Below are 11,360 nucleotides of genomic sequence, written 5' to 3' on the forward strand. Positions count from 1 at the left end.
CCCAGGACACGAGAGCGTGGGATTCCTGGGCCGGGAGGTTGGGGCGGGGGGCTACGTGTGGACACACGCATGCGCGCGGCGACCCGGACCTGTGGAGGGCGGCAGTGACCACTAGGCCCTACTCCGCCAGCCCAGCGCCGCATCGCGCGCGTGCCTGTGAGGCGCCTGTGGCCCGGCGAGGAGCCAGAGGGAACTGAACTGGCTACTCCCGCGGCAGGTGGGACTTAAGGTCAGCCGCTGAACAAAGAAGCGAGCGCGGGCCGGACGTTTTCCCTTATTAGACATGGCGGCGTTGGCCTCAGGGAGATCTCTGCGCTTGTGCAGGCGCTCACAAGCTACGGCAAGTACTGGATAGCCGACATCCGCCAGGCACGCTTCTGGGTCCGCTTCTGCAAGTGCGCATGCGTCTGGGCTGCATACGTTCTGTCTAGCCCAAAACGTTCCTCTACATCCTTCCTCCGGATTGGTCCGTAAGGACACGATGGCTTTTTACGCAGGCGTCGCAGCTGCTGACCCGGAAGTTTTCCTCCAGTTAAAAGCGTTGGATCGCTGCGCGCGGCCTTTTCCTGTCTGTACCAGAGCGGCGCGTGTGCCACGCGGAGCGATAGAGGCGCTCAAGCTGTGCTCTCAGGTGAGACCGCCTTAGGACCAGTGGTCCTTGGGACGGTTCAGGGTCTTTCGGGGATCATGTCCCGCGGCCTGAGGCTTTTTTCATTAGATCTCACTTCTGCATCCGGAAAAACGAAGAAACGGGCGCGGGACGAGTTACTCTTGACTTCCTTTTGCTCCGCCGCTCCTAGCTTTTCCGCATGGCGGGGCTCGGGGATCTTGGTTTGGACTGTGCAGTTGCACTCTGAGATGGGAAGTTTCCATTCTTAGACACACTATGCGCTCTTTTGCTATGTGTAACTTTCCCTCGTTGATAGAAGCTCCTAGAACCTTCACACCGTCAGTAAAGAATCAAAGCCTTTGGGTTGACTGTGCCACATGGTACCTCCCGTGGTCCTTGATGTCATATAACGGTCTCCCTTCACGGCCAAGGAAACAGTCCGAGGCAGAATGTTAGCTTGGGTCAAAGAGGATGTAAATGGCATGGTTGGGGTTTGAATTACAGCCGTTGCAATGTCAGGACATTTGGCATCTGCTGAGGCATTATACCTTGGTCCTATGCGGCAGCTGTTGACTGATGACTGCCAAGCCTTGGACCCAGGGGTTCTAGGTGAAAGACAGATGCTTCTTGCTCAGAGCTGAGTAATTTTTCTAGTGCTTGAAAACAGTTCACAGCCTTTCTTGGTCCTTTGCAATGCCCCAGCTCAACACTGGATGGCGGCTAGCCTCGGAATTGGGATGAGTGTGCCTCTGCTCCACGCTAGCTGGGCTCTGACATTTTTTTCCTGTCGTCACCTTATCCCAGGATGACCGAGTGGGAGACAGCAGCGCCAGCGGTAGCAGAGACCCCTGACATCAAGCTCTTCGGGAAGTGGAGCACCGATGATGTGCAGATCAATGACATTTCCCTGCAGGTGAGGGGGACATGGGCCTTCCCGGTTGGGGCTGACATTCCGGGAGCAGCACATCAAACTTGTTGCTGTGCCACTAAGTGAACAATAGAGGTCATAACACGTAAAGAAGGCATCCCACGACCACCACATCCCTTCTTACGTCCTGTTCAAAGATTACTACAACTTTTGTCCTGAGACGGCTCTTTAATCAGAAGGAACAGAGGAGTCATGGCACCAAAATAAAAATAAATTTAAAAAGGAGCATCACATCTGACATAAAGGTATTTTTGTTACCGTTTTTGTAGTAAGAATACATACCACATCCACTGTCATTCTTTTGCATGTGAATATCTAATTATCTAGCACCGTCTCTTAAAGGGATTATTTTTTTCCCCAATTGAATGGCCTTGGGCGATAGATGTATGGGTTTCATTATGGACGCTCAGTTATATTCCATTGGTCTATATGTCTGTCTTGATGCCAGTACCACACCTTCCTGCCTTATATTAAGTTTTGGAATTGGGAAGTTGAGTTGTCCTAATTTGTTCCTACTCTGTACAGTTTTACAAACCCCTTTTGTCCCCTCCCCACCAGGGCACCGTTATGAATATTGTGGGCCTTAGGAACTTTTGCTTCTGTGAGCCCTTCCTCCATTAAAAGAAAGTATTTGAAATTATATTTTGTGACTGCATTGGTATAAAGATGAATATAATTTGGGTTGTACTTCACTCACTTCTCTCTTTGAGACAGGATCTCTCTCACCCAGGCTAGAGTGCAGTGGCGTGATCGCAGTGGCGTGATCACAGTTTGCTCTGCAGACTCAATGCACCTGGGCTCGGGATACTCAGCTAGCAGGAACCACAGGTGCATGCCACCAAACTTGCTACCTTTTGTTTTAGAAAGAATGAAAACTTTTTTGTTGTCTATAAAGATGTCTTGGAACTTAGGCACTATGCCTAGTGGATAATTCAGCCTCGTTTTTCACTCTGAATATCTTGTAGATCTTTGATTTCTTTCCTTCATGGGTTTATTTCAGGGGGTCCACAAACATTTTATGTAATTAATTAATTGATTCTTTTTTTGAGACGGGAGTTTCGCTTTTGTTGTCCACGCTGAAGTGCAGTGGCACACTCTCTGCTCACTGCAACACCCACCTCCCAGGTTTAAGCGAGCCTCCCAAGTAACTGAAATTACAGGTGCCTACCACCATGCCCAACTAATTTTTGTATTTTTTTTTTCTTATTTTTATTTTTGAGACAGAGTCTCGCTCTGTTGCCCAAGCTGGAATGCAGTGGCAAGATCTCACCTGACTACAACTTCCACCTCCTGAGTTCAAGTGATTTTTCTGCCTCAGCCTCCGTAGTAGCTGGGACCACAGGTACATGCCACCATGCCCAGCTAATTTTTGTAATTTTTTCTTTTTTTTTTTTTTTTTTAAGAAACGAGGTTTCACCATGTTGGGCAGGCTAGTCTTAAATACCTGACCTTGTGATCCACCCATCTCGGCCTCCCAAAGTGCTGGGATTACAGGCTTGAGCCACCGCGCCTGGCTAATTTTTGTATTTTTAATACAGACAGGGTTTCACCATGTTGGGCAGGCTAGAACTCCTGACCTTAGGTAATCCACCTGCCTCAGCCTTGCAAGGTGCTGGAATTACAGGCTTGAGCCACCGCATCTGGCCTCTATTACTCATTTTAATGTGTTACTTTTCTCCTTTTTTTTTTTTTATTGGAGACGGAGTTTCACTCTTGTTACCCAGGCTGGAGTGCAATGGCGCAATCTCGGCTCACCGCAACCTCCGCCTCTTGGGTTCAGGGAGTTCTCCTGCCTCAGCCTCCTGAGTAGCTGGGATTACAGGCGCGCACCACCATGCCCAGCTAACTTCTGTATTTTTAGTAGAGACGGGGTTTCACCATGTTGACCAGGATGGTCTCGATCTCTTGACCTCGTGATCCACCCACCTCGGCCTCCCAAAGTGCTGGGATTACAGGCGTGAGCCACTGCACCCGGCCCTACTTTTCTCTTTAAAGCTTTTGTGAAATGCATTTAAAATATGAATTATCACTATCCCTTGCTCTACTAAACGTTTATTAAGTGCCTGTTCTGCTAGGGAAATAAACATCGATGGGAGTTCACTGTTTTTTTTTGTTTGTTTGTTTGTTTTAAGATGGAGTTTCGCTCTTGTTACCCAGGCTGGAGTGCAATGGCGCGATCTCGGCTCACCGCAACCTCCACCTCCTGGGTTCAAGCAATTCTTCTGTCTCAGCCTCCTGAGTAGCTGGAATTACAGGCACGTGCCACGCTGTCCAGCTAATTTTTTGCATTTTTAGTAGAGACGGGGTTTCACGATGTTGACTAGGATGGTCTCGATCACTTGACCTCGTGATCCACCCGCCTCGGCCTCCCAAAGTGCTGGGATTACAGGCGTGAGCCACCGCGCCCAGCATTCACTGTGTTTTAAACACCTGTGCAGGGCTCCACTGTTGGGCCAACTGGGAAATTTGGTGTTTGGAATTTTTTGCTGCATGTTGAAAACCCTCCGTGAATGCCTTACTTTGTCTCTTTGTGCAGGTGCTTCTCTTGGGGTAGACACTGGACTGTGAGGTGTTTTTTTTGGTCGGGGGGTGGGTGTTTCTTGCAGCCACCATGAAATAGGACTTTTGAGTTTAAGCACTGGACTGTGCATTTTTTTTTCTTGCAGCCAGATTGTGAAATAGTGTAAATTTTGATGTAGTGTGTTCTTTTTCAAACATTCTTTGTATTTGTAGAAACAGGTAATTGTGTCTGTTCTCAGAGGCAAGTGAAAGGATGGCCTTGGGGACATTATGTAACGGAACTGTCAACAGCAGTCTCCTTTGAATACACATAGCTCCCCTCATTCTTCCCTTTTACACATGCAAGGTTAAGTTTTTGGCATTTTTTAGATTTTTGTGGAGGGATGGCTATGTATATGTATAGTATAGGAAGGCAGCTGTTGTTCTGGGCCAGGCACGGTGGCTCACGCCTCTAATCCCAGCACTTTGGGAGGCTGAGGTGGGTGGATCATCTGAGGTCAGGAGTTGGAGACCCGCCTGACCAACATGGTGAAATTCCATCTCTACTAAAAATACAAAAATTTGTCATGTGTGGTCATGCATGCCTGTAGTCCCAGCTGCTTGGGACTTCTCCAGTCTGGACAGCGAGAGTGAAACTGCATTTCAAAAAAATAATAATAACTGAGCTGGGCATGGTGGTGCGTGCCTGTAATCCCAGCCACTCGGGAGGCTGAGGCGGAGAATTTCTTGAACCCAGGAGGTGGAGGTTGCAGTGAGCCGAGATTGCACCTTTGCACTCTAGCCAGGGTGACAGAGCAAGACCTAATCTCGAGGGAAAAAAAAATTTGGGCCAGGCATGGTGGCTTACGACTGTAATCCCAGCATGGGAGGCTGAGGTGGGCAGATCGCGAGGTCAAGAGATTAAGACTATCCTGGTTAACCCAGTGAAACCCTGTCTCTACTAAAAATACAAAAAATTAGCCAGGTGTGGTGGCATGCGCCTGTAGTCCCAACTACTCTGCAGGCTGAGGCAGAAGAATCACTTGAACCCAGGAGGTGGAGGTTGTAGTGGGCCAAAATTTCACCACTGCACTCTAGCCTAGGCAACAGAGCTAGAATCCCCCTCAAAAAAAAATCGAAGGGGTTGCCAGTGGCATAACAGATGCTGTTAAACATCCTATAGTATGCAGGACAGCCCCTCAAACCATTAATAATAGTGCAGAGTTAGAGGATGCCGTTTTAGAAAACTGGAATCATGGGCTCTAGTCTCCTTACGTTCCTACTCTCTCATTCATTATGAAGTAAGTATCCTTTTTGGTGACTTAGTAAAGTCACCTGTTCCAGGTTTTTTTCTCACGGTGCATGGGGCTTACATCCGAGTCCCCTGGGAAGGCACAGCAGCACCCCAGACAGCTGTCGGGCTACCTCGAATGGGTACTTGCTTCCTCCTCTGGGCCCTGGCCAAGGCCCGTGCTGCTCCCGACCATTTTCCCTTCATTTCCTGCTCCCTGCCACCCCAGGATTACATTGCCGTGAAGGAGAAGTATGCCAAGTACCTGCCTCACAGCGCAGGGCGGTATGCCGCGAAACGCTTCCGCAAAGCCCAGTGCCCCATCGTGGAGCGCCTCACTAACTCCATGATGATGCACGGCCGTAACAACGGCAAGAAGCTCATGACCGTGCGCATCGTCAAGCACGCCTTCGAGATCATCCATCTGCTCACAGGCGAGGTAGGGCCCTGATGGCAGGCCGCGCCTTCAGTACACCCCAGACCCCATGCTGCGTATGCCAGGCTTAGCCCCGTGTGGTGTGGTGCGACTAGGGGAGGAATGCATGGGGCTGGATGTCGGGCTCAGAGCCCCCCTTCTCTTTAGAACCCTCTGCAGGTCCTGGTAAACGCCATCATCAACAGTGGTCCCCGGGAGGACTCCACACGCATTGGGCGAGCTGGGACTGTGAGACGACAGGCTGTGGACGTGTCCCCACTGCGCCGGGTAAATCAGGTGAGCCTAGGGCTTATGCACGTGGGAGGGTGGACACAGCCACAGGAGTGGGTGGAGTCTTGCCTGGGGCAGGAAGGCTTGTCTCTGTTGCATGTTTTACCTGCAAGATCACTTCCTCTAGGAAGCCTTCCTGGATTCCCACCCTCCATGAGGGCAGATCCAGGCTCTGGGTCTTCTGGACCACATCTGGCTGAGGTCTTCTTTCATTTGGGAGTATATTTTTACACTATGTGTGTATATGTACTTTTTTTTTTATTGGACAGTTTAAGAATCAATTGCAGACATTACAATAATTTTCCCCTTAACACAACAGGTATTTTAAAAACAGGGATGACCTATCTCCATCGTCACCCTCCCCCGAACCGAAGGAATTTAACATCGATAGAATCATCAGATTAGTCATTGTTCCATTTATGCATCTGTCCCCAGAGTGTCCCTTATAGTGGCCAGTTGTGAATTGGGGGTCCCAATTAAGAGCATATGTATTGCCTTTTTTTTTTCCCCCTTTTATTTATTTATTTATTTTGAGACGGAGTTTCGCTTTTTGTTGCCCAGGCTGGAGTGCAACGGCGCGATCTCGGCTCACTGCAACCTCCTCCTCCTGGGTTCAGGCAATTCTCCTGCCTCAGCTTCCTGAGTTGCTGGGGTTACAGGCATGCGCCACCGTGCCCAGCTAATTTTTTTTTTGTATTTTTAGTAGAGACGGGGTTTCACCATGTTGACCAGGATGATCTCGATCTCTTGACCTCGTGATCCACCCGCCTCGGCTCCCAAAGTGCTGGGATTACAGGCTTGAGCCACTGCGCCCGGCCTTTTCCCCTTTAAAAAAATTTTTTTTTAGAAATGACTGAGATGGGGTCTCTGTTTCCCAGGGCGTTCTTGAACTCCAGGTCTCAAATGATCCTGCCCCCTCAGCCTCCCAAAGTGCTAGGGTTTCAGGCGTGAGCCACCACACCTGGCTGCATTTTTTGTTGTTGTTTGTAGAGATGGGGTTGCCAGGCTGGTCTCAAACTCCCAGCCCAAGTGCTCCTCCCACCTCAGCATCCCAAAGTGTTGGGATTACAGGTGCAAGCCACCACACCAGGCCATACGGCATATTGCTTGATCCTCCCATCTCAGCATCCTGAAGTGTTGGGATTACAGGTACAAGCCACCATACCAGGTCACGGCATTTTGCTTGATCCTCCCATCTCAGCATCCCGAAGTGTTGGGATTGCAGGTGCAAGCCACCACACCAGGCCACGGCATTTTGCTTGATCCTCCCATCTCAGCATCCCGAAGTGTTGGGATTGCAGGTGCAAGCCACCACACCAGGCCACGGCATTTTGCTGTTGAGGCGGGTCTCAATCTCCTGTCTTTGGGGACCCAGCATCAGCCTGTGTGTGTGTTTCTGGACACTTGCTTTTGTGGCCCTCTTTCTGATTGCAAATTGGGCATGATGTCATCTCCCCTAACATCTTGTCTCTGGGCCTATGGGAGACAACATGGCTGCCAGCATCTGTTGGGGGTGGGCCCAGGGTGCTGGAGGACTGCAGCTTGTCATTTTAGCCTGACCCCTGTTCTCTCCCTAGGCCATCTGGCTGTTGTGCACAGGCGCTCGTGAGGCTGCCTTCCGGAACATCAAGACCATTGCTGAGTGCCTGGCAGATGAGCTCATCAATGCTGCCAAGGTGGAGGAGGGCACTCTGGTGGGGAGGTCTTAAGTAGGGCATTTGGTGGGGGTCCTTCAGATTCAAAACTGTCTGTCTCCTTGCAGGGCTCTTCCAACTCCTATGCTATCAAGAAGAAGGATGAGCTGGAGCGTGTGGCCAAGTCCAACCGCTGATTTTCCCGGCTGCTGCCCAATAAACCTGTCTGCCCTGTGGGGCAGCCCCACCCACTGGTGCCGTTGTCTGTCTTCAGTGGGGGCTGTGGGTGGCATGGGGCTGGTGGCCTTGGGAGTTGCTCACCTTCCTGACCTGTTGCCCTGTGGGGACCTGGAAGCATTGCTGACTCAGAATCATGGCACCCCAGGGCTAGCAGGTGGGGCACTAGTGGTAGACCAGGCTGCCTAGAATGTCCCAGCAGGTACTGGAAATGAGACAGGAGGGGTTGTCCGTAACTTCTGGCACATGAATTATCGCTGTGGTCTGGGTGGGTGGGTGGCCTGGGTGCCTGTGAGTTCTGGGTAGTTACAAGGCCATCCTGAGAGGCTTGTTGAAGTAGCCCTAGGGAGAGAAGGGAAGTTCAGGTGTTGGGCCACACTTGCAGACCTCTGGTTCACCCTCTTGGAGTGTAGGCTGCACTCCTGGTTACCTCCCCAGCCATACTGGTGTGGCTGCAGCCCGGACCTGTACACCCAGTTTCCACGGGCTGTACAGGTTCTCTTCCACCAATGTGCATGCAGTGTCATCAGGCTGCTGGCGCAGGTTGGGGCCCACCCAGGGCCACAGGCTGGTGACTCCTGTAGAAGATTCATCAGGTTCTGATGGGTGGGGTGGGCCCAAGCCCGCCCACCCTGTGCCATCACCGTTCCACCACCCCCAGCATCTCGCCAAGGCAGGCTTGGCGTTGATCCTGGTGGGGCTGGCCCAGGGGGCGGGGCAGGCAGTCAAACGGGTCCAGCGGGTATCTGGGACCTAGAGGGGTGGCCCTAGATGAGCAACCTCCTCCTGGGAGGGCACTTTTGAACCCAGCTACAGGTAGGCCAGAGACGGGTCAGAACAGGCAGGGACACGCCACAGGCCAGAGGGAGGAGGCGTCCACAGGTAGGTAGGGTTCGACAGCCCCTGGCCCTGTGCTGGGCTTCTCAGCAGCTGGGATCCTTTCCCTTGCGTAGGTGTCCATGTCTGTTCACTGGAGTCTTGGATGGTCTTCCAGGGGTTCCTGTCTGCTCCTCTGTGGGCTGGGTCCTTTCCATCCCTGTCTGGTGTCCTCCCCATGTCTGTGTTCGGCTCCAGTCTGTCTCCCCGTTTCCAGTTCAAGAACCGGTCCCCTGTGAGTCCATTCCTATCCACAGTCCCTGCCATGGGTCTACTCATCTCTGCCCCTCGACACTAGCCACACACACCCTTCTCGGGAAGGTCCTGCTCTGTACTAGGGGATCCTCTGCAAAGTCCAGTCCCGTCTTCCCTGGAGTTCCTGCTGGTCTCAGAAGCGGCTCCATGCTCCACCCCTCCTTCCCTACCTGACTCCCGTCTCCTCGCAGGTCCGTACGGATGCCCTGCCCTCGGCCGCCCTGGCTCCTCCGTTCCCGGGCCCTTCAGGGCTCGGGTCCCAGCTCCCCAGCCTCGCTCTCTGCACCCCGCTCCCCGAGCAGAGGGGAGGACCAGGACCAGGGCGAGGAAGAGGAGGAGGGAGACTGCAGCCCAGGCTCCGGCCCCGTCCTGCTCCCCGCCTCCCCTGTGGAGTGCCTCATCTGCGTGTCGCCCTTCGACGGCGTGTTCAAGCTGCCCAAGCGCCTGGACTGCGGCCACGTCTTCTGTCTCGAGTGCCTGGCGCGCCTGTCGTTGGCCACGGCGGGCGGCGGCGACGTGGTGGCCTGCCCGGTGTGCCGCGCGCCCACGCGCCTGGCCCCCCGCCGCGGACCGCCCGCGTTGCCCACGCAGTCCGCTCTCCTGCCCCGCGCCGCGCGCACGCCGCCCTCGCGCCAGGGCTCCGTGCGCTTCGACAGGCGCCGCGGCCTCCTCTACCTGCGGCCGCCGCCGCCCGCGCCCGGGCCCCGTAAGTCCCGCGCCCCGCGCGCCCCGCGCGCCCCGCCGCCCCCCCCGCCTCTGCGCCTGGGCCGCCCGCTGTCGCGCCGCCTGACGCTGGACAGCCCGGCCTGGGTCTTCAACGCGGCCGTGGCGGTGGCCGTGCTGGTGACCGCGGGCCTCGTGGTCTCGGCCGTCTACATCTTCTTCCTCATTCCACACGCCACCTCCTCCGGCCCCGCGCGGCCCCAGCTCGTGGCGCTCGCCCCAGCGCCCGGCTTCTCTTGGTTCCCGCCGAGGCCCACGCCGGGGGCGCCCTGGACCCCCGCCTGGACGCCGCGCCCCACGGGCCCTGACCTGGACGCGGCCCTGCCAGGAACTGCGGAAGATGTGCTGGAGCCCAAGGGGGGTCCCGAGGACCCGGCAGAGGCTGAGGGGGGACCCGAGGACCCGGCGGAGACCGAGGGGGTGCTGGACAAGCAGCCGGACAGCCCGCGGGGCACAGAGGCTGGCCCTGGCTGGGCCCCGTGGGTACGGGGCGCAAGGAGGCTGTGGCGCCCACAATAAATGCGCCCGCGCTGCAGTCCTACCGCCAGTCCTGGCACCTCCGTGTCATCTGGGGGCCTTAGCAGGGTGCACAGCACTTATCTCCAGATTCAGACCTGGAGCAAGCATCCTTGGCATTGTCACCATGGGGCAGGTCCCTCTCAAGGAGCAGCCACAGCAGTCGTCCCACAGGGATCCTCAGGTGACACCCCGACCCCCATTCTTGTGGCTGTCCAGTGCTGGGATTACAGGCGGAGGGTGCCCTAACCATGACTTCTGTAAGGGTCCTGCTGGGGCTTGGTCCAGAACCCAGACTCCGTGGGGGTGCAGTTGGAAGCATCCCTAGTCCTCATCCCTTGTGGGAGTCCAGCTGCGAACACCCCCGACCAACATCCATGCAGGTGCCCAGCCAGAGGCAGCCCCACAGTGATCCTTGAACGGGTCCTGCTGGGAGTGCCCCAGTCATCTTGACCCCAGAGTCCTGGGGGAGCATCCTTATCAGCACCAGAGGCCGAAGGTCCTGACCCACTCATCTTTTGAACTGGCTACAGGTGGCAGGGGCCCACCCATCTTTGGAGGGCAGAGCTGCTGCTACTATTCCCTGGTCATGTGTGTCTCCGACTGGCCATTGCAGGGGGCCTCCCACCACTCCACTGTGGAGTTTCTTTTCTATCGCCTGCAGGCTGGGCCTGAGTGGGCTCCAGCAGTCTACCCGCTGATCCCGGGGCATATCGTTGCATCCTGCACACCTGGTTGGGGCTGGGGCTCCGGCTTGAAAGAGCGGGGTGTCCTGGCCAGGGCTGGGGAGGAACCTGAGTCTTAGAGACTTGCTCCCACCCCAATCCTAAGTCCCCAGCTGCTCTGGGAGCCTCAACTTCCCCCTGGGTTGTGGCTTCTAGGATCCTCTCAATGTGCTGTGGTGCAGCTGTGCTCATCGTGACTCAGAGAGGCCAAGGTCACCCCAGGGGTCAGATGGAGGCAGACAATGGTGGGAGTGGGAGTCCTGGACCTCCTTGGTTAGCCACAGGGAGCCTAGTCCCTTTCCCTGGCCACCAGAGTCCCCATCACCCCCGATTAATATCTTGGTGCCAGTTCCTGCACTT

General features: G+C 54.8%; 2 protein-coding genes across 2 annotated transcripts; both read left to right on the top strand.

Annotated features, from left to right (window-relative positions):
• The first annotated feature begins 527 nt into the window (after positions 1-527).
• RPS5 (ribosomal protein S5) lies at positions 528-7,919 on the top strand. Its single transcript, XM_012473152.3, has 6 exons — positions 528-631; positions 1,415-1,523; positions 5,558-5,767; positions 5,912-6,040; positions 7,612-7,710; positions 7,797-7,919. The coding sequence occupies exons 2-6, from the start codon at positions 1,416-1,418 to the stop codon at positions 7,863-7,865; spliced, it is 615 nt and encodes a 204-aa protein (XP_012328575.1). The 5' UTR covers positions 528-631; position 1,415; the 3' UTR covers positions 7,866-7,919.
• A 746-nt stretch (positions 7,920-8,665) lies between these two features.
• Positions 8,666-10,278, top strand: RNF225 (ring finger protein 225). Its single transcript, XM_021668163.2, has one exon. The coding sequence runs from the start codon at positions 9,238-9,240 to the stop codon at positions 10,276-10,278; it is 1,041 nt and encodes a 346-aa protein (XP_021523838.2). The 5' UTR covers positions 8,666-9,237.
• The last annotated feature ends 1,082 nt before the right edge of the window (positions 10,279-11,360 follow it).

Source organism: Aotus nancymaae, unplaced genomic scaffold (genome assembly GCF_030222135.1).
Source record: "Aotus nancymaae isolate 86718 unplaced genomic scaffold, 86718_ANA_hifiasm-v0.15.2.pri h1tg000069l, whole genome shotgun sequence".
In the NCBI taxonomy this organism is placed as follows: Eukaryota; Metazoa; Chordata; class Mammalia; order Primates; family Aotidae; genus Aotus; species Aotus nancymaae.